At 46.4% G+C, this 27,371-nt stretch overlaps 1 protein-coding gene across 2 annotated transcripts in view; it reads right to left on the bottom strand.

Annotated features, from left to right (window-relative positions):
- ctnnb1 (catenin (cadherin-associated protein), beta 1) overlaps nucleotides 1–27,371 on the bottom strand; it is a 43,982-nt gene that overhangs the window by 7,261 nt on the left and 9,350 nt on the right. Inside the window, exons 2-10 of one of the 2 annotated variants that reach the window (XM_055653257.1) lie at nucleotides 12,221–12,274; nucleotides 8,055–8,282; nucleotides 7,119–7,372; nucleotides 5,824–6,062; nucleotides 5,134–5,335; nucleotides 4,292–4,436; nucleotides 4,103–4,206; nucleotides 2,587–2,925; nucleotides 184–342 (exon numbers count right to left, since the gene is read on the bottom strand). In XM_055653257.1, coding sequence (XP_055509232.1) covers nucleotides 184–342; nucleotides 2,587–2,925; nucleotides 4,103–4,206; nucleotides 4,292–4,436; nucleotides 5,134–5,335; nucleotides 5,824–6,062; nucleotides 7,119–7,372; nucleotides 8,055–8,282; nucleotides 12,221–12,233 — 1,683 coding nt within the window. In that variant the 5' untranslated portion in view covers nucleotides 12,234–12,274. Of the gene's footprint in view, nucleotides 1–183; nucleotides 343–2,586; nucleotides 2,926–4,102; nucleotides 4,207–4,291; nucleotides 4,437–5,133; nucleotides 5,336–5,823; nucleotides 6,063–7,118; nucleotides 7,373–8,054; nucleotides 8,286–12,220; nucleotides 12,275–27,371 lie in introns of those variants that run through there. The other variant, XM_055653249.1, reaches the window with a different exon arrangement.

Below are 27,371 nucleotides of genomic sequence, written 5' to 3'. Positions count from 1 at the left end.
GTGTGTGCAGTGCAGTGAGTGTGTGCAGTGCAGTGAGTGTGTGCAGTGCCGTGAGTGTGTGCAGTGCAGTGAGGGTGCAATGAGTGTGTGCATCGAGTGCATCAGTCAGTGCGTGAGTGAGTGCACGAGTGAGCGAGCGAGCGAGTGGGGACTGCCTGTGACGGTGTTGGCGGGTCAGCTTACCACAAACTGCTGCTGCGTGCCTCCCATTGATGTACGCCGCTGGGTATCCTGGTGAGCTCTAACCAGCAGCTGCACCAGCCTGGGAATGGCCCCTTGCTCACGCAGGGGAGCGTGGTTAGCTGGACACAGCGCCAGGTTGCGGATCAGACCCACGGTAGCCTAGTCAGGGCACAGAGCAGCAAGCAGGTAAGTTCACTGCCACAGATACATACTTCACTTGCAATCCCTACAGTGTCAATATTACAATAATCAAGAAGGGACAGAGAGCTGGAGTAACTCAGCGGGTCAGGCAGCATCTGTTTCGTGTCTTGACCTTTCCCCGAGTTCCAACCCTAAACATCACCTATCCAAGTTCTCCACAGATGCTGCCTGACCCGCTGAGTTACTCCAGCACTCTGTGAAATGGCACCTACCCATGTTCCCCACAGATGCTGCCTGACCCGCTGAGTTACTCCAGCACTCTGTGAAACGTCACCTATCCATGTTCTCCACAGATGCTGCCTGACCCGCTGAGTTACTCAGCACTGTCTTTTTTTGTAAACAAGCATCTGCAGTTTCCTTAACTAACAAAACTCCAAAAATACTGTCTCAAATATCCTCATCGGGCTTTTTAGGTGCAGTCAAATTATTCCCAGCTGCCAGCTGAATTTTATGTACTAAATTTGCTGAAAGGATCATGACACCAGCAACGTCTAATAATGCCAAGTTACAATGCCTGTTTTCTTTGCCATAAAAGCTTACTTATACAACAAGTGGAAAAAGCTTGTGGAAGCAGGAGGTTTTAAGTGTGGCAATGAAAAGTCTAGCCTGTTCTGGTGTCTCACTGGCTGAACATGTGGAAAAAGTATTGTTTCAATTGTCACCTGATCCTCTGGGCTCCAGCTGTGGAAGTTTAAGAGCAAAGACCAGGGAAGTTTACAAAATCATTAGAGGAATAGATCGGGTAGATGCAAAGTCCCTTGCCCAGAGTAGGGGAAGAGGACCAGAGGACATAGGTTTAAGATGAAGGGGGATAAGATTTAATAGGAATCCGACGGGTGACTTTTTCACACAAAGGGTGGTGGGTGTGTGGAATAAGCTGCCAGAGGAGGTAGTTGAGGTCGGGTCTGTCACAATGTTTAAGAAACAGCTAGACGAGTACATGGATAGAGTACATGGATAGGACAGGTTTGGAGGGATGTGAAAAAACGGGGGGGGGGGGCGGGGGGGGGGGGGGGGGGGGGGGGGGAGGAATCTAGTGTAGCTGGGACATTGTTGGCCGATGTGGGCAGGTTGGGCTGAAGGACCCGTTTCCACACTGTATCACTGTGACATGGACAGCTTCTGATACAAACTCAGCACTGGTCTTTGCATGTGACGTGTATGCAGAAAGCGTTTCCCCAGCATCACCAGCACAGAAGCCCAATATGTCAGGACAAAAGGAAAATACGTTTACTGACAGTAGGCATCTTTGATGCAATAAAGAACTTCAATGGTACAAATATGTAATTTACTGAACTGGTAGAAGTGCTGAAGATGAGAGTGGGTGAGAGGCAGTGAAAGCAACACGTTACATTTGAACCAGTATCTGTGGGTACAGTCTGGTGAGAGAGATGGGTGTTAGGGTGGGTGGGGAATGTTTGTGGAGAGTGAGGTAAAGCTTCTTCTTCTTCTTGCGTATGGCGTGCACAGCCTAAAGTTGTAGGACAACTTTATTTGGTCTTATTTGATTGTGCACGCCAGGTTGATTGCATTCGTCGAAACAGGGCGGACCATGTGAATGTTGCAATCCCCCACCCCGAGGTAAAGCTGCACGAGAGGCACTGCCTTGTCAAGACCCCATCAGCTGTCACGAGTGAACAGTTTGTAGATCTACGTGGACCAGGAGCTCGTCTAGAATCAAAGACCCCATTTCTCTCAAGTTCACTCAAAGCTGTTTTCGAAGCGAGCTTGACGGAACGCAACTATACTGATCGTGTTGAGTTTGCTGTCGTAACTGACCAAACCTCCAACCTGTTACTGTTGCTAGCGTGTTGTCTCTGCTGACTAACTCAGCTCAGATTCACTCAGTATCAAAATTCTCTTGAATGCTGGAGGTTGAGGGAAGACTTGATACAAGTATATAAAATTACGTGAAGAAGCCAGTCAAAACCTTTTCTGCCGTGGTGTAAATGCCATAATACTGGAGGGCAAGCGTTAAGTTTAAAGGAGATGTGTGGGACATAGTGGGTGGTGCGCTGCTGCATGTGCTGGCATTTACACTGACACATGGATATGCAGGGAATGGAGAGATATGGATCTCGGTTAACTTGGCATCATGTTTAGTACGGTGCTGCTCTACGTTGTGTGTTTGTTGTTCACTGGACATCCAGGTGACCGCACATCAACCCAAGGTTTATTGCCCACAGAGGGCCGGCTAATTACCTTGATGAGAGGCCAGTGAGATGGAGGATGCAGGAGTTTAACCACCACGGGCAGGCCGTAGTGCAGCCTGACCGCGTTCTGGGCCATCTCCGCATCCTGATGCCTGCTGGTTAGATGGCGAAGGGCACAGATGGCGGGTTCGGTGATGTCCTCTCTGTCTCCAGCCCGCAGCACGGTGCGGACTAATGCCTCGATCCCTCCCACTTGGCAGACCATCATCTTGTTCTTGTAGTTGTTGCAGGTCAGGTTGGAGAGGATGCCCGCTGCGCATGTCACCACGTTGATGTCATCCGAGCCCAGGAGCTGCACCAAGGTTCCCAAGAGACCTTCCATCCCCTCCTGCACACAGAAACAAGCGGTTAGGGTCAGGGCCACAAGGGCTCAAACTCAACAGCAACGCACACCATCCAGCCACAAATAATCATGCAGAGAAAGCCAGAACGTTGCTACATAGATCCCCAGGACCAACATTAATCCCCAGATCTGCACGGCCAACACACAATAAATCTCCCCATCCAACTTGTTCAAAAACTGCATTCATCCAGATTTTGTAAAAGCAGCTTGGCATTTGGCCGGAGGTTTATTATTGTTCTGTGTACAGAGGTACAGTGAGAAGCTCCGTTATGCATGCTATACTAATATTCAATAATCTATCCAAGTACAATAGGTAGAGTAATGGGGAAGATACAGAGTGCTGAATATACTTCTCAGCATTCTAGCGATTAAGTTCAATGGATGCTCCAGTGCCCACAATGGGGTAGAGGTGAATGGGACACTAGCAACGAGGTGGAGGTGAATGAGACACGAGCAACGAGGTGGAGGTGAATGTGACACTAGCAGCAAGGTGGAGGTGAATGGGACACTAGCAACAAGGTGGAGGTGAATGGGACACACTAGCAACGAGGTGGAGGTGAATGACACACTAGCAACGAGGTGGAGGTGAATGACACACTAGCAACAAGGTGGAGGTGAATGACACACTAGCAACAAGGTGGAGGTGAATGACACACTAGCAACAAGGTGGAGGTGAATGGGACACTAGCAGCAAGGTGGAGGTGAATGTGACACTAGCAACAAGGTGGAGGTGAATGGGACACTAGCAACAAGGTGGAGGTGAATGTGACACTAGCAACAAGGTGGAGGTGAATGGGACACTAGCAACAAGGTGGAGGTGAATGTGACACTAGCAACAAGGTGGAGGTGAATGGGACACTAGCAACAAGGTGGAGGTGAATGGGACACTAGTAACGAGGTGGAGGTGAATGGGACACTAGCAACGAGGTGGAGGTGAATGGGACACTAGCAGCGAGGTGGAGGTGAATGGGACACTAGTAACGAGGTGGAGGTGAATGTGACACTAGCAACGAGGTGGAGGTGAATGGGACACTAGTAACGAGGTGGAGGTGAATGGGACACTAGCAACGAGGTGGAGGCGAATGGGACACTAGCAACGAGGTGGGGACAGTGCACCAGATTGATTTCTCCAGCTTATTGCATCAAAATGACTAATGATTACCTGCTTTGTGGCAGCATCTGACAGATTTCTCAAGGTCCAGAGACAATTCTGCACAAGTCGCTGGCTGGGGTCGGTTAGGTGCAATCCCAGGGCCTGCATGCCACCTGTAAATGAGGGCAAGACCATTTATACAGTGTCCACTCACTGCCTTGGGTCAAGAGGAGCAACAACTACAGCCGAGACACTCACCGGCCTCCACGATAGCAGGCTTGTTGCTGGAGCAGACAGACAGCACCTTCAGCACACGGCTGGTGGTCCACAGCAACTTCTCGTAGGTGTAGGTCCTCATGATGTTCACCAGGGCCTGGGGCCCTCCACTGGCCAGGATGATCAGCTAGACAACAGAGGCAACAAGTCACAGACACCCCATCTTATTGTTAAAGCCCAAAAGTCCTTTTAGGTCAGGCAGAGGTTCACTTGCACCTCCTCCAACCTCATCTTCTGTATCCATTGTTCAAGATGTGGACTCTTATACATCGGCGAGACCAAATGCTATCGTTTCGCAGAACACCTTCGTGCAGCCCGCCTGCACCTACCAGATCTCCCGGCTGCTAGACACTTTAATTCTCCTTCCCATTCCCACACTGACCTTTCTGTCCTAGGTCTCCTCCATTGTCAGAGTGAGGCTAAATGCAAATTGGAGGAACAGCATCTCATATTTCGCTTGGGCAGCTTGATATGAAAATGGATTTCTCTCACTTCAAGTAACCCTTGAATCCCCTCTCTCTCCATCCCTCCCCCACCCAAGTCACACCAGGTTCAAAGTCGTCTTGTTGAGTCCCATTGTGTGTACTCGTTCCCACCTAGTCCACAGCTAACAATGGCCCATTTCCTCTTTCATTGTTACTTTTTTGCATATCTCTTTCATTTGTTCTACATCTCTCGACATCATCGTCTATATCTCTCGTTTCCATTTTCCCACCGACTCTGTCTAAAGAAGGGTCTCGACCCGAAGCACCACCTATTCCCTTTCTCCAGAGATGCTGCTTGACCCGCTGAGTTACTCCAGCTTTGTGTTTATCTTCACTTACTTTGCTTTCTTGGTTTCCGTATGCCAAAATCTGAAGGCAATCTGTAGTGATGGCCAGGAATTTGACATTGGTCTTATTTAGTAAGGCAACCATCTTCTGCAAGCCACCAGCCAGACGCACGGCCATCTTTGCTCCTTCCTGGTGCAGCAACAGGTTGTGAAGGGTTGTTATAGCGTAGAACAACACAGAATCCACTGGAGATCTGCAACATTTAATACAGGTTTGTCTAGTAAATGTTAAATTATGGGGTTAAATGTGGTGAATATATTAAGGCCACCCACTACGTACTTTTTAAATTTACTCTTCCCCTACTCCCACTCCAAGTAAATGCTCAAACCATTAAGGCTTACAAAGACCAAATGATTTCTCCTTAATGAGGTACTTGGACTCTGCTCTATACGTTACCCCCGGGAAACATGGTTATACCAACACGGCACTGCTACAAAACGGTTGCATCACCAGATTACAAGTACCAGTGTAGAAACAGAAACACAAAGACAGTTGAAACCAAACAGGATAAGATGATTGTGACTAGATGTCGGGGTTGGTGGAGCAAGATGATTGTAACTAGATGTCGGGGCTGGTGCTGGAGCAAGATGATTGTGACTAGATGTCGGGGTTGGAGCAAGATGATTGTGACTGATTGTGACTAGATGTCGGGGCTGGTGCTGGCGTTGGTGCTGAACATACCCAAGCATTTTGACCAGGGCGGGGATGCCTCCAGATTTGAAGATGGCCAGCAAGCCTTCGCGGTGATGTGAGAGATTGTGTAGCGTGCCGGCTGTGCAGCGAGCCGTCTCCACGTCGTTAGTGTTCTGCATGGTGCGGACAATGGCCGACACCATCTGCGGGGAGCGCATGATGGCGTGCCGAGAGGCCTCCTTCTTGGACAGCTGGTGAACCATCACGGCAGCCTTGTTCACCACAACCTGAAGGAGACAAGCAGAGGTTTTAATAGCTGCGTACACGGTAGATCCATCCCTCACACTAATAAAGAATCTATCTATCTCTGCCTTAAGTATATCCATGGATGGCCTCCACAGCCGTCTGTGGCAATGGATTCCACAGATTCACCACCCTCTGACTAAAGAAATTCCTCCTCAGCTCTTTCCTAGACTCTCCCATTAGTGGAAACATCCTCTCCAAATCCACTCTATCCAGGCCTTTCTCTAATCGATTCTGGTTAATTATATACATTACACAAATACCAAACAGCAGCAACTTTAGACTGAATTAACAATTGCTTGTTGTGACTTACATTGGCCTCAGTGAGAACGAGGCACTAATGTTAAGCTTCTGGACAGAGTGGAGCTGACCCACGAAAATGTCCATGCATCATCTATGTGTCCGTTCCAAGGATCATCCTACCACACAAGATTACTAGCCAGAACTTGCATTCAATGGGCAAGTGTTGTCTGCAGATGCCCACACCAACAGCAAAAACCGGAACAAATCAGAATTAAATTAAAGAAGTGAACACAAATTGGTATTTCAGTGGTCATTTATCGAACATCACTAAAGGAAAATACCAATGAGGAGTTGGCTTCAATAAAAATCTGATTGTGAACACAATCAGAAATCAACTTGAAGCTTTAGAAAATATTATTTTGATCTGTAATGTCTGGGGACTGGGGGTGTAATGTCTGGGGACTGGGAGTGTGGGGTCTGGGGGTGGGGGTGTAATGTGTGGGGGCTGGGAGTGTAATGTCTGGGGGCTGTAATGGGGGCTGGGGGTGTAATGTCTGGGGTCTGGGGGTGTAATGTCTGGTGTCTGGGGGCTGGGGGTGTAATGTTTGGGGGTAATGTAATGTGGGTGCTGGTGTGTCTGGTGTCTGGGGGTGTAATGTCTGGTGTCTGGGGGTGTAATGTCTGGTGTCTGGGGGCTGGGGGTGTAATGTCTGGTGTCTGGGGGCTGGGGGTGTAATGTCTGGGGGACTGGGGGTGTAATGTGTGGATGCTCGGTGTAATGTCTGGAAGCTGCCTACCTGGTCCTCGTCATTCAGTAGTTTGGTCAGCTCTGGAATGGCTCGAGTGGCCAGTTCGGCATCATCCTGATAGTTGATCAGGTTCACCACTGCGTGCTTCAGCATCTGCGACGGCTCAGCCAGGCGCTGTACATTGGTGGGGTGCGCAGCATCGAACTGCGTGGTTGGGATCTGCATGCCCTCGTCCAGTGTCTCGGGGAACATGGCAGCACGGACTCGCTGAGCTCTGGTCATGGCATACTGCCCATCAATGTCTGGAGCACAGGGCGACAAGCAAACACAGACCGTGAAACACAGCTAAATACAATTATCACAAACATAGATTGTGAAACCAGTGAAACACAACTATCATTGCAAACATAGGCCCGTGAAAGACAACAGTGGTGCAGCGGGTAGAGTTGCTGCCTCACAGCGCCAGAGACCCAGGTTCCATCCTGACTACGGGTGCTGTCTGTACGGAGTTTGTACGTTCTCCCCGTTACTGCGTAGGTTTTCTCCGGGTGCTCTGGTTCCCTCCAACACTCCAAAGAGACGTACAGGCTTGTTGGTTAATTGGCTTGGTATAATTGTAAATTGTCCCTAGTGTGGGTAGGATAATGTAAACGTGCAGGGACCGCTGGTTGGCGTGGAATCGGTGGGCTGAAGAGCCTGTTTCCGCGCTGTATCTCTAAACTAAACACAACTATCATCAAACATAGACCCGTGAAATACAACTAAACCCAAGTATCATTAGAAAACATTGACCCGTTAAAGACAGGTAAACACAACTCTCACTGCAACACTGCTCCGGATGGGTGCATCATGAGTCATTCTGCTACATCAACATATGACAATTTAAACTCCAGGGAACTTTCACAGAATAAAGCCACTATACCAATTCATTAGAGTGCAACAGCAAGCTGACTTTGGAAGGAGATTGAAGAACGTTTAACTCACCCGTGACTTGATCAGGGGTGAAGGACTGGGAGAAACCTTGCTCCCACTCATACAGCACATGGCTGGTGTCCACGTCCTCCTCCTCTGGATTGCCCTTGCCACTGAGGGACGGGGCGGTGGTGGTGGCCCCAGAGTGAATGCCTGAATCCAGGTAGGACTGCTGCTGCCAGTGGCTGACCTGGGCTTTCCTGTCTGGCTCCAATGCCATGTCCAGCTCCATCAAGTCAGCTGCTGCCAAGCAAGGGGAGACAGCATTGCGTTAGTTATATCACAGGTGTTACAATATGGAGAATCATTGCGTTAGTCAATACATGGCCCTTTTGTTATATCACAGGTGTATCATGTCTAGAAACTAATGTTAGTTAGTGCTAAACACCACGGCGTTGGTCAATACATGGCCCTTATGTTACACAGGTGTGCCTCCTCCACTAACTGTATTACCATGCGGAGAACCACTGCATTAATTAATACATGCGTATACGATATCAAATCACAGGCATGCCATATCCAGAAACTGATGTGTTACAATGCTGAGAACTATATCCTGCATCCTTTACTCCACCTATCTTACTCGAGTTTTTATTGTATTTATGTATAGTGGTATCTGATTTGGACAGCATGCAAAACAAAGCTTTTCACTGTACCTCAGTACACGTGACAATAATAAACCTGAAGTTAAAAGGACACAAAATGATGGTTTAACATAGCGGGTCAGGCAGCATCTGTGGAGAACAAGGATAGGCGATGTTTCAGAGTGCTGGAGTAACTCAGTGGGTCAGGCAGCATCTGTGGAGAACATGGATAGGTGACGTTTCACAGAGTGCTGGAGTAACTCAGCAGGTCAGGCAGCATCTGTGGAGAACATGGATAGGTGACGTTTCAGAGTGCTGGAGTAACTCAGTGGGTCAGGCATCAGGCAGTATCTGTGGAGAACATGGATAGGTGACGTTATGGGTCGGGACACTTCTGAAGAGTACACGTTTTGTTTACATGGAGGGTGGTGGATGTCTGGAATGTGCCTTTGGGGGCAGATATGATAGTGGTGTGAGTCATTTGGATAAGCACATTGATATGCAGGGAATGGAGAGATATAGATCTAGTAGGTACATAGAAGTACCTACTAGAGAAGGGGCGGTGCTGGACCTCCTGTTAGGAAATGAGACGGGTCAGGTGGCAGAGGTATACGTTGGGGAACAGTTCGGGACTAGTGATCACAATACCATTAGTTTCAATATAATTATGGAGAGGGTCAGAACTGGACCTAGGGTTGAGATTTTTGATTGGAGAAAGGCTAACTTTGAGGAGATGCGAAAGGATTTAAAAGGAGTAAATTGGGACAGTTTGTTTTATGGGAAAGATGTGGAAGAGAAATGGATGACATTTAAAGGTGAAATTTTAAGAGTACAGAATCTTTATGTCCCTGTTCGGTTGAAAGGATATAGTAAAAATAGGAAAGAGCCCTGGTTTTCAAGGGAAATTGGACACTTGGTTCGGAAAAAAGAGGGAGATCTACAATAATTATAGGCAGCATGGAGTAAATGAGGTGCTTGAGGAGTATAAAGAATGTAAAAAGAATCTTAAGAAATCAATTAGAAAAGCTAAAAGAAGATATGAGGTTGCTTTGGCAAGTAAGGTGAAAGTAAATCCAAAGGGTTTCTACAGCTATATTAATAGCAAAAGGATAACGAGGGATAAAATTGGTCCATTGGAGAGTCAGAGTGGACAGCTATCTGCAAAGCCAAAAGAGATGGGGGAGATATTGAACAATTTATTTTCTTCGGTATTCACCAAGGAGAAGGATATTGAATTATGTGAGGTAAGGGAAACAAGTAGAGTAGCTATGGAAACTATGAGGAAGAGGAAGTGCTGACACTTTTGAGAAATATAAAAGTGGATAAGTCTCCAGGTCCGGACAGGATATTCCCTAGGACATTGAGGGAAGTTAGTGTAGAAATAGTAGGGGCTATGACAGAAATATTTCAAATCTCATTAGAAACGGGAATAGTACTGGAGGATTGGCGTACTGCGCATGTTGTTCCATTGTTTAAAAAGGGGTCTAAGAGTAAACCTAGCAATTATAGACCTGTTAGTTTGACGTCAGTGGTGGGCAAATTAATGGAAATTATACTTAGAGATAATATATAAATAAGCATCTGGTTAAACAGGGTCTGATTAGGAACAGTCAACATGGATTTGTGCCTGGAAGGTCATGTTTGACTAATCTTCTTGAATTCTTTGAAGAGGTTACTCGGGAAATTGATGAGGGTAAAGCAGTGGATGTTGTATATATGGACTTCAGTAAGGCCTTTGACAAGGTTCCTCACGGAAGGTTGGTTAAGAAGGTTCAATGGTTGGGTATTAATGGTAGAGAAGCAAGATGGATTCAACAGTGGCTGAATGGGAGAAGCCAGAGAGTAATGGTGGATGGTTGTTTGTCAGGTTGGAGGCCAGTGACTAGTGGGGTGCCACAGGGTCCACTGTTGTTTGTCATGTACATCAATGATCTGGATGATGGTGTGATAAATTGGATTAGTAAGTATGCAGATGATACTAAGATAAGTGGTGTTGTGGATAATGAAGTAGATTTTCAAAGTCTACAGAGAGATTTATGCCAGTTGGAAGAGTGGGCTGAAAGATGGCAGATGGAGTTTAATGCTGATAAGTGTGAGGTGCTACATCTTGGCAGGACAAATCAAAATAGGACGTACATGGTAAATGGTAGGGAATTGAAGAATGCAGGTGAACAGAGGGATCTGGGAATAACTGTGCACAGTTCCCTGAAAGTGGAATCTCATGTAGATAGGGTGGTAAAGAAAGCTTTTGGTGTGCTGGCCTTTATAAATCAGAGCATTGAGTATAGAAGTTGGGATGTAATGTTAAAATTGTACAAGGCATTGGTGAGGCCAATTCTGGAGTAGGGTGTACAATTTTGGTTGCCTAATTATAGGAAGGATGTCAACAAAATAGAGAGAGTACAGAGGAGATTTACTAGAAAGTTGCCTGGGTTTCAGCAACTAAGTTACAGAGAAAGGTTGAACAGGTTAGGGCTTTATTCTTTGGAGCGCAGAAGATTTAGGGGGGGGGACTTGATAGAGGTCTTTAAAATGATGAGAGGGGTAGACAGAGTTGACCTGGATAAGCTTTTCCCACTGAGAGTAGGGAAGATTCAAACAAGGGGACATGACTTGAGAATTAAGGGACAGACGTTTAGGGGTAACATGAGGGGGAATTTCTTTACTCAGAGAGTGGTGGCTGTGTGGAATGAGCTTCCAGTGAAGGTGGTGGAGGCAGGTTCGTTTTTATCATTTAAAAATAAATTGGATAGTTATATGGAAGGGAAAGGAATGGAGGGTTATGGTCTGAGCGCAGGTATATGGGACTAGGGGAGAATACGTGTTCGGCACGGACTAGAAGGGTCGAGATGGCCTGTTTCCGTGCTGTAAATTGTTATATGGTTATATGGATCAAGTGCAGGCAGAAGAGTTGGTCAGCATCATGTTTGGCACAGACATTATGGGCTGAAGGGCCTGTTCCTGTACTGTTCCATGTTCTATAAATCTGTTCTTAATAGATATTCATCCACGGTCTGATAACTTGAACCATTTGAAATCCTGAACTAGATCATTCTAAATAAAATATGATCTCTAGTCAGAGAAGCTTGACATTTTAATAATATAAATGTTGCGTGCCAAACCAAGATCAGTAGTAAGGAGCAGTATCTAGTGGTGTACTACTAGATCAGTAGTATGGAAATATGTCTAGTGGTGTGCTAGAGATCAGTAGTATGCATACAAGTGTAGCAACACCTTTACCTACAAGACAGGTGGCACAGATGATCCAGCTGCAGATCAGTACCTAGGACTGAACAAAGGTTCAGCAAGCAGAAACATTTTCAATACAATCAAACCTCAAATAGTTTTTAGCTGCATAACTGGAGCAGTCCTGCACAACTACCTACCTCATCATAGTCCCTCCAATTATCTTTGATCGAACTTTACCTTGCACTAAACATTATTCACGTTAGGCCCTTTATCATGTATACACTGTAAATGTCTGGATTGTAAACATGTATTGTCTTTCCGCTGACTGGTTAGCACGCAACAAAAGCTTTTCACTGTACACAGGACTGGGGAATTACGGGACAAGTACATAAAGACATTCTGTACCTGGTGTCGTCATCTCTCCAACTTAGTTCAGCCGTAGCTTTATATTTCCAATACCTGAAACACAAATGACAGCAAGATTAGAAGCAAAGCTTAAAAAGTATTAGGTTTAGGTTTATTACTGTCACATGTACCGAGGTTCAGGGATAAGCTTTGTTTTGAAAGTTACCCAAACACATCAGACACACCATACAACAGATGGGCAAAGGAGCAGATATATAATAGTGTGTGTGTGTGTGTGTGTGTGCGCGTGTGCGTGTGCGTGTTTAATTGTCATTTGTACCAGCAGTGTAACAGTGACATTCCACACACATTGCAGCAGAACAGGTCCATTAACGCAGTCACACGCAGATAAATATATAATATTCAATGATATCAATAAAAATAAACCAACGATACTTGGAGACCAGCCCTAATCCTCTTCAGGAACCATTACCCACTGTTCCTACAGACCCACTGGTACCACTGTTATTGGTTTAGAACACAGAACACAGGAATAGGCCATTCCGTCCACAAGGTCTGTGCCTAACATGCCGCCAAGACATCACTGATCTATCACCCATATCCCTCCATTTCTATATGCCTATCCAAAAGTTGTTTAAATGCCACTAAGGTATCTGCTTCAACCCCCATCCCCAACAGTGCATTCAACACACTCACCACACCCTCCATTCTCCTCCCCAGATCACTCCACAAGACAATACATTGGGCAACATGAATCATATCACCAATTTAAAGTATATAATGCAACCTCGAGATTCAACCATTGTCCAATAATTTCTTCCATACAATTCTCCTGACCCGCTATAAGTTTGATAGCTTGTTCAACGTACCAAACAAAAACATTATAACGTAAATGCTATGTTTGGTAAATAGTCATTCGATTCGGGCAAGTAACTACCACAACAGTGCCATCCAGTCATGGAAACCAAGATGGTGCCCAAGCTAGATGACTGCGTGTTAGTCACAGAAATGGATCTGCTATCATTCTTTACAATTGCTCCACTGTTTTAAAACTTTATTATCTGTGGATGAGGCTTGATTGCAATTGTGGCAGCAGATTGTGTTTTGACTTCTCCAGAGCTTTTAACACCATCCGGCCTGCACTATAGGGAGCGAACTGACAAAGATGCGGGTGGATGCTCCATTGGTGTCCTGGATCACCAATTACCTGACTGGACGACTACAATATGTCAGGCTACAGAACTGTGTCTCGAACATGGTGGTGAGCAACACAGGGGCCCCACAGGGGACGGGCCTCTCGCACTCCCTGTTCACCAACTACACCTCGGACTTTAGATACAACTCCGTCTCCTGCCACCGGCAGAAGTTTTCACATGACTCTGCAATTGTGGACTGCATCAGTGAGGGGAGTGAAGCTAGTGACGACACAGTGACAACATTAAAGAGTTAGTGGTGGCCTTTAGGAGGAGTGGAACACAAGGGAGTGGGTGTGCAGTTTACCAGGGAGTACAAATACCTTGGAGTGTACCTGGACAGTAAACTGGACTGGTCCAGGAACGCTGAGGCCCTGTACAAGAAGGGACAGAGCCACCTGTACTTTTTGAGAAGGCTTCGCTCCTTCAACGTCTGCAGTGAGATGCTGCAGATATTCTACCAATCAGTGGTGGCCAGCGCCATCTTCTTCACTGCCGTGTGCTGGGGCAGCAGGGCGAAGGCTGCGGATGCCAATAGGATCAACAAGTTCATCAGGAAGGCTGGTTCCGTCCTGGGAGTGGAGTTGGATTCATGGGAGGTTGGTCTTGGAGGGGAGGATGCTCCTCAAACTGTGGAACATCCTGGACAATACAGCTCACCCCCTCCGTGACACACTGGTCAACCCGAGGAGCACCTTCAGCAACAGACTGGTCCCACCAAGATGCAGCACAGAAAGCCACAGGAGTTCCTTCTTCCCTGTGGCTACCAAACTGTACAACTCCTCCCCCTTCTGTCGTGGGGTAGACTGAGACTGACTCCCCTCCTCCCCTCCAATATTTGCACATCCCAAAGCCTTGCCATGCATCGCTTTATTTTCATGTTTCACAGATTTAGTGTTTTTTTATGACAGTTGGCAGATTAATTTCCCTCCTGGGAGGAAAACTAAATAATTGAGTTAACTCGAGTGTACCATTAGTATAAAATTTAGCACAGAAACAGACCCTTCAGCCTATCGCGTCTACACCGAACACCAAACATTTACACCACACCAACGTTTGTTATCCTCCCACATTCTCAACATCTCTTCAAGATCCCACCACTAACTTTAGGGAGAAAAGTAGAGGCCAGTCAACTTACTGGACATTTCTTTGGAATGTGGGAGAAAACCAGAGCACTGAAGTCAGGGGGAGAACGTGCAAACTCCACACCGACAGCATCGACATCAAGAATGAACTTGGCTCTAAGGCGGCAGCAGCACTACCAGCTGCGTGACTGTGTAATCTAGTTCTCGCTCTCTCCGATGTGAGTGTTTTGTTTTAACAGTCTACATCATAATGTGACCAACTATATTTCTCCACCGACATTGAACAGAAAAACCCACGCTGGGGTCTGAAAGACAATGCAGATGTAAAGGGGATCTTGCGGCAGATTGTATTGGTGTGCAGCGATTCACATCCGGACACAGACAAGCACAGTATGCTAGGTATACGGTCCTAAACGGGCAAACGGAATTAGTCTAGATGGGTCATGGTGTGCTGAAGGAGAGTTTACACTGACGACCGACTCTATCTATGACGGCTATCAATGCCAGCTGAACCACCGACACTTCTGTTCAATGCACACATACAACAAAGTCACCAAGCTAGTCCCGGGTTCAATCCAGACCACGGGTGCTCTCTGTACAGAGTTTGTACGTTCTCCCCGTAACCGCGTGGGTTAATTGGCTTGGAATAAATGTAAAATTGTCCCTAGTGTGTGGGGGCCTGCTTCTATCCCTAAACTATTCTTTCCACAAAAGCCTGCTGCTTGAGTGGAGGAATTACAAAACACACCTAGACAAGGAGCCCACACACAATTGCCCAGACAAGAGCCAACGTGTAACACACGTAGACGAAACACCCACACAACAAAGTGTGGGCCGTGACACCATCTGATAAGACCATCACTAACCAAACAGCAGCAACTGAGTGAATAGCTGAGCAACTCTGCGGTGGGTTGGGACTCTGCCTCAAGTAATTTTGTTCACATGGCTTTAACAAAGCAAATGTGAAGTAGCCAACATGATCACGAGGCGGAGGTCACATATTACTTTGCTATTCTGTACAGATGTGATCTTGTCACCACGCAGGTGAGAATACAGCTGTGTGGCTGCATCCTCTCCATTCTTCTGAACCTCTGAATAAAGATTCTATTGCTTGCTGGGGATGTGCAGAATAGAAGATACATAGTAACTGCATATTTCTATAGATCTGGTGTTTTGACAACAACCAATCTTCCTAATTACACATTTGCTTGGTGTGCTATCTGCTAGGTTATCTCAGTGGGGCAGAGAATAATCTTCCACACTGTAAAACTATCAGCATCACCTCCCCACATGTTTTAGCCAGGTGAATGCTTTCCACTAGAGGCCTAGGTGGTCCACGCTCCCACTGAAATATGAATGGGCCTCAAACTTAACACCTGGAAAGACAATATCCTCCTCCATTCTGCCTGCCCTATAATGCAGACGCAAGGAACATAGCAGGACAGGCAGCATCTGTGGAGGGATGGACAGACAACGTTTAATGGTCAGATGCCTGCCTAGCCTGAACAAAATAATGCGCTGGGATAGCTCGGGACAGGCAGCATCTAAGACCATTATACGCTATCTGTCTATTCCTCCACAGATGCTGCCCGTCCTGCTAAGTTACTCTAGCACGGTGTTTACTGCCATCCCTGTACACCACTAATTGTTGGCAATAAAAGGACCACAATCAAACTATTAAAAATAGGCAGTTGCTGTATCTCCAGTCAATGGTAAAGTGACAACATTCAGCACCGCACATTTGCAGAAGTATCAAAGGCTGCACCAAGCGCATTGTCCACAGTATCACTGGGATTTAGAGGGATGAGGGGGGACCTTATAGAAACATATACAATTATAAAAGGGCTGTACAATCTAGATGCAAGGAAAATGTTCCCAATGTTGGGGGGAGTCCAGAACCAGGGTCCAATTAGTTTAAAAATAATGGGGAGGCCATTTAAAAAAAAAAAAAAAAACATTTTCACCCAGAGAGTTGTGAATTTGGAAATTCTCAGCCACAGAAGGCAGTGGAGGCCAATTCACTGGATGAATTTAAAGGAGAGTTAGATAGAGCTCTTGGGGCTGGCGGGATCAAGGGATACGGGGAGAAGGCAAATACAGGTTAATGATTGTGGATGATCAGCCATGTTCACAGTGAATGGCGGTGCTGGCTCGAAGGGCCGAATGGCCTCCTCCTGCACCTATTTTCTGTTTCACACCCATCGATCCCCATGGCCATATCAAGGAGAGCTGCAGAACTGCTCTTCCCACAGATTATGCGAATGGACCGAGTAAATCTGTGACAAGTTTACAGCGGCCATGTGTTTCAAACCTTTCCCATTGTCTCAGGACTTACCAGGAACATAATTAAAGCATTACCCAAACAGACCTCTGCTGTGGGCACATGGAAGAAAAAACACACATGCAACCTTTCCCCCAAGCACTTTCCAATACTTCACTCACAAGCAGAGCATGCCATCTTGTGTAAGCCTCCAAGCCACGCAGTGCCATGCTGTGGCACTGTGAGCAAATGAGCAAGAACTTGTCTCCTCCAAAATCTGTATTACTCTCTCAACATTATTCAATTTGAAATGGAGAAGACAAAAGAGGAAAGTGAAAGGTTAGAGGCATAACAAACTTTGGGGAGAAGAACATTGAACCCTCGGCAGTAACACATTAACTCTACCCATGTTCATTATTAACTCCAATTTATCCATCCTGGTCCCATGACCTTTACCAGAAATATAGGTGATCTCTGTATCGTGGCAGTTCAGACAATGCAAATTCACCCATACAAAATTCACATATCACTGCTGAAAACATTGAGATACCGAACAAGATTCACAGTTACTGAATATAGGTAGGGAACACAACCCAAATCCAAGCCTCGTCAATATTGCGATATTAACTCAGTGCAACAATAAAATGTAGGCGTGACACCACTGTTGACTGGACGTCACCACCACATCCTCTCATGTCTGACGATGCTTGTGAACAGACCGAGTGAAACAAGTTCACAAGGTATAGCAAGTGAATTAGGCTATTCAGCCCAACAAGACTACTCCACCATTCAATCTGGCTAATCCTTGCCTCCTCATCCCATTTTCCTGCCTTCTCTCCATAACCCTTGACACCCGTTCTCATCAAGAATGTGTTTATCTCGGCCTCAAACACAAAAAATAGGTGCAGGAGTAGGTCATTCGGCCCAATATGGTCATGGCTGATCATCCAGAATCAGTACCCTGTTCCTGCTTTCTCCCCATATCCCTTGATTCTGTTAGCCCTAAGAGCTAAATCTAATTCTCTCTTGAATACATCTAGTGAATTGGCCTCCACTGCCTTCTGTGGCAGAGAATTCCAGATTCACAACTCTCTGGCTGAAAAGGGTTTTCCTCATCTCAATCCTAAATGGCCTACCCCTTATTCTTAAACTGTGACCCATGGTTCTGGATATATATTGACTTGGCTTCCACTGCCCTCGGTGGCAATGCATTCCACAGATTAACTACCCTCTGACTAAAGAAGTTCCTCCTCGGCTCCTTTCTAAAACTCTGCCGCATTCACCAGCCAAGGCAGATGCTGACACGTTGCATCATGAGGTGCCACAGGAGCCTTGGCCAGCTACGACTTCACTTCCTAGACACTTGCCTAAACCAGGTATCATGTCCAGGAACCTCAGCTGTGTGTGCATGTGGCAGAGCCCGGGAAGTGCTGAACAGAGGGACCGAGGAACACAAGTACAGCTCTCCAAAACTAACGTTAGTTGGATAAGGCAAGAACTAAGAACTAGACGTCACAGGTTTAAGGCGAGACGGGGAAGATACAATCGGAACCCGAGGGGCAACTTTTTCCACACCGCACTACATGGAATGATCTGTCACAGGAAGTAGTTGAGACAAACACAATAACAAGATTTAAACAACGTTTGGACTGCTACAAACTGACAGAAATATGGATAGAAGAGATGTGTGGTAGATGGGACTAGCTTAGACCAGGCATCTTGTTTGGCATGGAAGGTTTTCCATGTGGTATGACAGTGACGTGTTATAATCTTCAACAGACAGTTTTCTAATACAAAAATTCAGCATGATTGGATACAAGCAACATTTTACGGGGCAGAAAATCGAAAACACTAGAAGGCGGCACAATGGCACAGCAGTGGAGTTGCTGCCTTACAGCGCCAGAGACACGGATTCGACCCTGACTATGGGTGCTGTCCGTACGGAGTTTGCACGTTCTCCCCTTGACCTGCGTGGGTTTTCTCCAGGATCTCCAGTTCCCTCGCGCACTCTAAAGATGGACAAGTTTGCAGGTTAATTGGCTTGGCATAATTGTAAATTGTCCCTCGTGTGTGCTGGATCGCTGGTCCCGCAGACTGACTGCTTCCTCACCATCTCTAGAAACTATACTAAAGATCTGAAACAAACAAAATACTAAAAATCAGACAGCTTCTGTTGAAAGTGTTCTGGTTTTAAACAGGGATCCTCAACCCAAAAATAATTCACCCTACAGATGCTGTGTATTTCAAACATTCTCTTTATTACTGAAAATTGATAGTAACCCATAAAATATTTTGGCAAAATGTCAGTATTAACAGATAGCAAGCCCAGAATGACATCAGCCTGTCAAACAAACAAGTGGGGAACTGAGGGGAAGGAAATGGAATTATAGCCAGGCTTTATTTGGGAAAATGCTCGGATCCATAAATTATTAATAGGACTATTGCAAAATAATAATAGGATTGAGCAGGGGCAACATGCATTTAAGAAGGAATCCTGATTGACAGTCCATGAGAGATGCACCACAAAGACCCATCAGGCCACCAGATGCGTGCTGATATCGACCACTCATTTACACTAATCTTACAGCACTGGGAGCAATGTACTAACAAGGAAAGGAAGCTGTAGAGATGGAGAGGTTATTTCAGGTTGGGGTAAAAATCCTTCGAGGGTTGAAAAGTGTTGCTATATCACAGGACAGGTCAATGTGCAGAACAGCAGGCAACTTAGAAGGGTGGCCTTTAGGGTAGGAAGCAGAGAAGCAGACCCTTTGGCATGCTACGTCCACACAGAACATTACCCAGTTACACTCACCCTACACTAATACTACTGTTATCTCCTCCATCATCTTGCAACCAATCACATACACTCATAGGACAATTAGTCCTAGATACATAGACAATAGGTGCAGGAGTAGGCCATTAGGCACTTCGAGCCACCACTACCATTCAATGTGATCACGGCTGATCATCCACAAATAGTACCCCGTTTCTGCCTTCTCCCCATATCCCTCGATTCCATTAGGCCTAAGAGCTCTATCTAACTCTCTTTTGAATGCATCCAGTGAATTGGCCTCCACTGCCTTCTGAGGCAGAGAATTCCACTGCCTTCTGAGGCAGAGAATTCCAGAAATTCACAACTCTGTGAAAATGTTTTTCCTGAACTCCGTACCAAATAGCCCACCCCTTATTCTTAATCTGTGGCCCCTGGTTCTGGACTCCCCCAACATCGGGAACATGTTTTTTGCATCTAGCGTGTCCAATCCCTTAATAATTTTATATGTCAGAGTTATATATATATCTTCGGAGTGGCGGCACGGCTCTGGCTGCAGCGACTTACCGGCGGTCCCGTTGTCTTTGTGTTTTTATGTTGTTTTTTTTTTGTTTGGTTAGTCTAGTTTTTTGGTTTTAGTTTGTGTTTTTTGGGGGGGGGGGGGGGGGGGGGGGTTGAAACGGGGTTTGCAGTCTCTCCCTGCGGGGGAATACAACCTTTTTGTCATATTCCCCTTCTCTGCCTCCGTCTGCGCTGAGGCCTAATGGAGCTGACAACCTGGAGGCTCCGGAGGCAGAGCACCGCCAGGACTCGCTCTGAGCTCGCTCCCGTGAGGGTGGTCCGGTTCAGGGTTGGAAGAGGCTGGGACGCTCCCGTGAGGACGGCCAGCCCGAGGGTGGAACGAGGCTCCCGTCGGAGCGGCCGAGCTCGGGAAGGTGTGGCGCTGGCAGCCCGAGGGAGGTTCGGCGCCCAAGTCGGGGCGGCCCGGTCCGGGGAGTCGTGGCGGCCCGGTCCGGGGGGAGAAGCGACGCCCATGTCGGGGCGGCCCGGTCCGGGGGGGAGAAGCGACGCCCATGTCGGGGCGGCCCGGTCCGGGGGAGGTTCGGCGCCCAAGTCGGGGCGGCCCGGTCCGGGGGAGAAACGACGCCCATGTCGGGGCGGCCCAGCCCGAGGCTGAAGACGGCACAGTACTCACGTGAGGGTGGCTGGGACGGTGTTCTGGCGGTGGTGGCCTGAGTCCAGGGTTCGGCCGCGGGCCAGCAGCTGCTTCTGCAGGACTGGTGGGCGGCATCTTCAACAACCCCGAGCCGCGGTGTTTGAGCCGCGGGACTGTTTTAACATCGCCCGGGGAGGGGGGTAATCGCCCCAGCGCAGAGGGAGAAGAGGAGGGAAGAGACTGCGACCTAAGACTTTTGCCTCCATCACAGTGAGGAGATGCTGGGTGGACTCACTGTGGTGGATGTTAATATGTGTTTATTGCTGTTTTATTGTATGGTATTATATGTATGACTGCTGCAATTTTGTTCAGACTTCGGTCTGAATGACAATAAAAGGCTATCTATCTATATCGCATAGATAAATACCATTCAGTCCAACTGACCCATGCCGTTGCCCAGTCTACACTAGTCCCACCTGCCCGCCTTAGGTTCATATCCCTCTCAACCTGTCCTGTCCAAATATTGTTAGCACTTACCTCAACTACCTCCTCTGGCAGTTAGTTCCACATACCCACCGCCCTCTGAATGAAAAAGTTGCCTCAGGTTCCTATTAAATCTTCCCCCTCTGACCTTAATATTAAATCTTCCCCCTCTGACCGTAAACCTGTTAAAGTTAGTGTAGAAATTAGTGTAGCAGTTAAAAGTGGATAAGTCTCCAGGTCCGGACAGGATATTCCCTAGGACATTGAGGGAAGTTAGTGTAGAAATAGCAGGGGCTATGACAGAAATATTTCAAATGTCATTAGAAACAGGAATGGTGCCGGGGATTGGCGCATGTTGGTCCATTGTTTAAAAAGGGTTCCAAGAGTAAACCTAGCAATTATAGACCTGTTGGTTTGACGTCAGTGGTGGGCGTACAAATTAATTGAAAGGATATTTAGAGATAATATATAATCATCTGGATAAACAGGGTCTGATTAGGAACAGTCAACATGGATTAGTGCCTGGAAGGTCATGTTTGACTAATCTTCTTGAATTTTTTTGAAGAGGTTACTAGGGAAATTGATGAGAGTGAAGCGGTGGATGTTGTCCATATGGACTTCAGTAAGGCCTTTGACAAGGTTCCTCATGGAAGGTTCAATTGTTGGGTATTAATAGTGGAGTAGCAAGATGGATTCAACATTGGCTGAATGGGAGATACCAGAGAGTAATGGTGGATAACTGTTTGTCAGGTTGGCGGCTGGTGACTAGTGGGGTGCGTCAGGGATCTGTGTTGGGTTCACTTTTGTTTGTCATATACATTAATGATATGGATGATGGTGTGGTAAATTGGATTAGTAAGTATGCAGATGATACTAAGATAGGTGGTGTTGTGGATAATGAAGAAATTTAAAGTCTGCAGAGAGATTTAGGCCATTTGGAAGAGTGGGCTGAAAGATGGCAGATGGAGTTTAATGCTGATAAGTGTGACGTGCTACATCTTGGCAGGACAAATCAAAATAGGACTTACATGGTAAATGGTAGTGAATTGAGGAATGCAGTTGAACAGAGAGATCTAGGAATAACTGTGCATAGTTCCCTGAAGGTGGAATCTCATGTAGATAGGGTGGTAAATAAAGCTTTTGGTGTGCTGGCCTTTATAAATCAGAGCATTGAGTATAGAAGTTAGGATGTAATGTTAAAATTGTACAAGGCATTGGTGAGGCCAATTCTGGAATATGGTGTACAATTCTGGTCGCCAAATTATAGGAAGGATGTCAACAAAATAGAGAGAGTACAGAGGAGATATACTAGAATGTTGCCTGGGTTTCAGCACCTAAGTTACAGAGAATGGTTGAACAAGTTAGGTCTTTATTCTTTGGAGCGCAGAAGGTTAAGGGGGGGGACTTGATAGAGGTCTTTAAAATTATGAGAGGGATAGACAGAGTTGACGTGGATAAGCTTTTCCCACCGGAGAATACGGAAGATTCAAACAAGAGGACATGATTTGAGAATTAAGGGACAAAAGTTTAGGGGCAACATGAGGGGGAACTTCTTTACTCAGAGTGGTAGCTGTGCGAAATGAGCTTCCAGAGGAAGTGGTGAAGGCAGGTTCCTTTTTATCATTTAAAAATAAATTGGATAGGTATATGGACGGGAAAGGAATGGAGGGTTATGGTCTGAGTGTAGGTAAATGGGACTAGGTGAGAGTAAGTGTTCAGCATGGACTAGAAGGGCCGAGATGGCCTGTTTCCGTGCTGTAATTGTTATATGGTTATATGGTCCCTGGTTCTTGGTTCCCCTGCCCTAGGGAAAGATCCTTTGCAGAGATAGTAACTAGACTGACACACACAATCTCTATGGTGAACATCCAGTGACAGGGCCGCCATGGCCCCCTGGCAGAGACCACACACCCCTGGCACCGACCACGTCCTGGCACAGACCACGCTGAGTGGGGTGCACTGTTTTTATATCCAAGAAAATGGAAACATTTCCACATCCACCTTAAGAATTTAATACATTGGTCATTGGTTGTCAAGATTCTGAACCTCCTCACTTTGTTGTCTCATGATGTGTTTGTTCATTTTCACCGCCTCGTTCCTTGTTAAAACCCATTACCAATCACGTTTGCAGTTCAGCTACAAGGATACAGGCCCTGTGGCACAACTCGCCCATGCCAAGGACAAGAATCCACAAGTAAAAAGGTTGGAGATAAAAGATTTGCAGGAAGATTGTTCCTGATGTTGGGGAAGTCCAGGACAAGGGGTCACAGCTTAAGGATAAGGGGGAAATCCATTAAGACAGAGATGAGAAAAGCATTTTTCACACAGAGAGTGGTGAATCTCTGGAACTCTCTGCCACAGAGAGTAGTTGAGGCCAGTTCATTAGCTATATTTAAGAGGGAGTTAGATGTGGCCCTTGTGGCTTAAGGGATCAGGGGGTATGGAGAGGAGGCAGGTACGGGATACCGAGTTGGATGATCAGCCATGATCATATTGAATGGCGGTGCAGGCTTGAAGGGCCGAATGGCCTACTCCTGCACCTATTTTCTATGTATCTATGTATTAAAAAGTAGTAAGGTGATGCGAAACACTAACCACAGACGCTGCCTGTCCACATTAGACCATATTCACATTCCAACATTAAACTGACCAATAGGCATCACATTCTTGTTATAACCATCCAGGTGGAGTATCAGAGGGGCAGGTGGGCAACATTTGTTGAGGAAGTGCGGGAGACAAGCACTTCTACTGCTGCTTCATGCAGAACAGATGACTCGGGCTCATGTGCAGGGCAAGAGTTAAACTGCAACAATGGGGAGTGATATAAATATTCATTAAAATAATATGCTTCCGTCTGACGAGGGCAGAGGAACAGTGATCAACAAGGATGTCCTGGAATCTCATCATTTCACACCACATTGGCACTTACTAGCAGCCTGACAGGCACGTTACACGCATATCTATCCCTGCTTAAATTTAGAAAAACAATGCCAGGAGCCAGGAGGGTTTAATTATCACATGTATCACCATGGAACAATTACATTCTTACTTGCTGCAGTTTCACTGCAATGGGTGTGGGGGAAAGTAGGGCAGTAGCAAATGGAATTTGCTGGTGTTTAGTGTGACCACAGCACACAGGAAGGCAGTAGCCATGCAATAGCAACGGCTAGGTTAGCCAGACTTCCTGCCCTCTCCCTATTCCCACACCAATACTCAACCAACTCCACTATGACTCCACCTCCATGGCAGTACAGGAACAGTTTCAAATTAACAATGTGGCACAAAATACTGTATTTCAGAACTTTGTGCCGGCACCTCGTGGTGGGGCAACTAGCTGCACGAACCCTCAGCAGTCAGGGGTAGGGTCACGTGACTGGGCAATAGGGGTGTGGCCTGGGATATATAACAAACCCTCTCTCTCTCCCTTACTTTGAGCTGACCACCTCTCTTCTCTCTCAGGGTGAGTGTCGTTCCACCTCAGCAGGGGCTCAGCTCAAGCCTCATAGCAGCAACAACAACTTTATGTTAGAGGACAAATGTGCATGTATAACAAACCTTTTATGCCTGAATAAAGTAACCCATTTGTTCACCTTTTAAACGGCTCATGTATTTTGTGGTTCCTGGCTCCTTGCAGTGCCGATCTGGCCTGATCTTTGCTCTGCATACACACACATACTGGTTTCCTGTTGATCCAACTGCAGTAGCACTTAGTGGAAAATCACCTACAAATCTCCCAATGATAGATGCAGTCACAGAAACAGGCCCTGCTTGCCCATACCGACCAAGATGCCACATCTAAGCTAGTCTTTGGGAATATAACAAGGATTCACAAGTAGAAAGGTTGGAGATAAAAGATTCAAAAGTAGTAAGGAAGACTTGCAAACCCCAATGATCTCAGAAGCTATTTTAATGCATCTTTTATCCAAGTGTAAAGAAAAGCAACAGACAACACAAACGAAAAGCTCGAGAGTTATGCAGCATGGAAACAGGCCCTACGCCCAACTTGCCCACACCACCGAATCACACTAGTCCCATCTGCCTCCATTGGTCCATATCCCTCTGAACATCCTATCCATGTATCTGTCCAAATGTTTTTTTTTTAAACGTTGTGATAGTACCTTCCCTCAACAACCTCACCTAGCAGCCCGTCCCATACACCCACCACCCTGAAACAGGTTCCTATTGAATCTTGTTGAAAAAGGGACTGCAGATGCTGGAAAATCGAAGGTACACAAAAAATCTGGAGAAACTCAGCGGGTGCAGCAGCATCTATGGAGCGAAGGAAATAGCCTGAAGAAGGGTTTTGGCCCGAAACATTGCCTATTTCCTTCACTCCATAGATGCTGCTGCAGCCCCTGAGTTTCTCCTGCATTTTTGTGTACCTCCTATTGAATCTTTCTCCCCTCACCCTGAGCTCTGGGCTATATCCGCTGCTTCTTATACAGCAGAATATTATGTTTTTCTCCCCAAAAGCCACTACTTAACACTCTCGATTTCTACCACAACCGATATGACTCAAATCAGGATGCAATACAGACATAAGATTTCCTACCACAAACCACGGGAAGCAGAGCTGGGGTGTAAACAGGCCAACAGCTTGACATACATGTTCAGACTAAAGCAGTAAGTTCACCATCCTTTACATTACTGCCCAAGTCAAAATCAAAGTGACACTTGCATTTCTAATGTTTCGTACTTCTAATTAACTTGGCAGTAACTAAATAGAAAGAATTAAAATAGCATTTGTTCTTCACACTTCAGATTCCTTCCAACAAAATGGGTTGAAAGCACAAACTCTCTTTTCTTCGTCCCAACATAAGCCGACTGTCAGAATCACAGGGACATGATTATGTAACACGGGCTGTAACTCTGGCACTGTGACCCTGCAGGTTTGCATTCTCCAGTACAAATCTGTACCTATTGACTAATTCTAAGATCCAACTAAAATCTGTACTAATTAACTTTTGTGATCTTAGCTAACAGCATTGCTGGAAGCCGGAATCTGGGTTCGAGAAATCTTGGATCATTAAGTAATCCAGGGAGTGGCTATACTTAGGTTCTCCTGCTCTGAGGATGAGGAAGGTGTCACAACCAGTCAGCTCCCAGACTTTTACAAGGATATTGACAGGACTTGAGCTCTCGAGAGAGAGGTTGGGCAGGCTAGGACTTTATTCTTTACTAGACCAAGTGCAGTGCTCCCCCAACGCAGCCGACGGGAGGTAGGGGGGCAGAGAGGGAGTGGGAGGGGGGGCAGAGAGGGAGTGGGAGGGGGGCAGAGAGGGGGACAAGTGGGACAGAGAGGGTGACAATAGACAATACGTGCAGGAGCAGGCCATTTGGCCCTTCGATGTGATCAAGGCTGATCATCCCCAATCAGTACCCAGTTCCTGCCTTCTCCCCTGACTCCGCTATTTTTAAGAGCCCTATCATTCAGAGAACCTGCTTCCACAGCCCTCTGAGGCAGAGTTTGAGGGGTGGGAGCGTAGTCACAGGGGAGGACTGGTTCCCGAACGCAATACTCGCTCGCTCCCAGCTGCAGGCTTACCCCAACGCACCCGTCCCTCAAAAGGTTTAGAGGTATATACGGACCAAACACATGCAAATGGGACACAATTTTGAAAATAACTAAACTGCAGTGAGCAATCCAATTTGACATCTGATACATAAGTAATTTGATTGCCCAAAATCTATATATTTTTTTAAATCCTATTGTTCTCTCACAAACCTAACATGTACTTTCCCACGAAGGTAGACACAAAATGCTGGAGTAACTCAGCAGAGCGGGTCAGGCATCTCTGGAGAGATGGAATGGGTGACGTTTCAGGTCGAGACCCTTCTTCCCACACCGAGGGAAATCAATAAAATAAAATAAAAACACCAAATGCATGACTAACATTTCAAAGTAGATACAATGTACTGAATTTAGTCATAAATTCCCAAATTATTAATCACACTGAGCTTTGTCACAATTGCCTTGCAGCACAAACTTGGACGATATCAGCTATTATTAATCCAGGGTTTCGACCTGAAACATCACCCATCCCTTCTCTCCAGAGATGCTGCCTGTCCCGCTGAGTAACTCCTGCTTTTTGTGTCTGGTGTAAGTCAGCTGGTCAGGCAGCATCTGTGTAGAAAAAGGATGGGTGGGGACCCTTCATCAGACTCTGTCTGAGCTGCTGAGTTACTCCAGCACCTCATGCCGACCTTTGGTATGAAGCAGCATCTGCTGTTCTTTGTCTCTAT

The sequence above is a fragment of the Leucoraja erinacea genome, chromosome 2 (genome assembly GCF_028641065.1).
Source record: "Leucoraja erinacea ecotype New England chromosome 2, Leri_hhj_1, whole genome shotgun sequence".
Taxonomy (NCBI): Eukaryota; Metazoa; Chordata; class Chondrichthyes; order Rajiformes; family Rajidae; genus Leucoraja; species Leucoraja erinaceus.
Note: the sequence above shows the minus strand (reverse complement) of the source record. Positions and strands in the feature narration are given on the sequence as shown.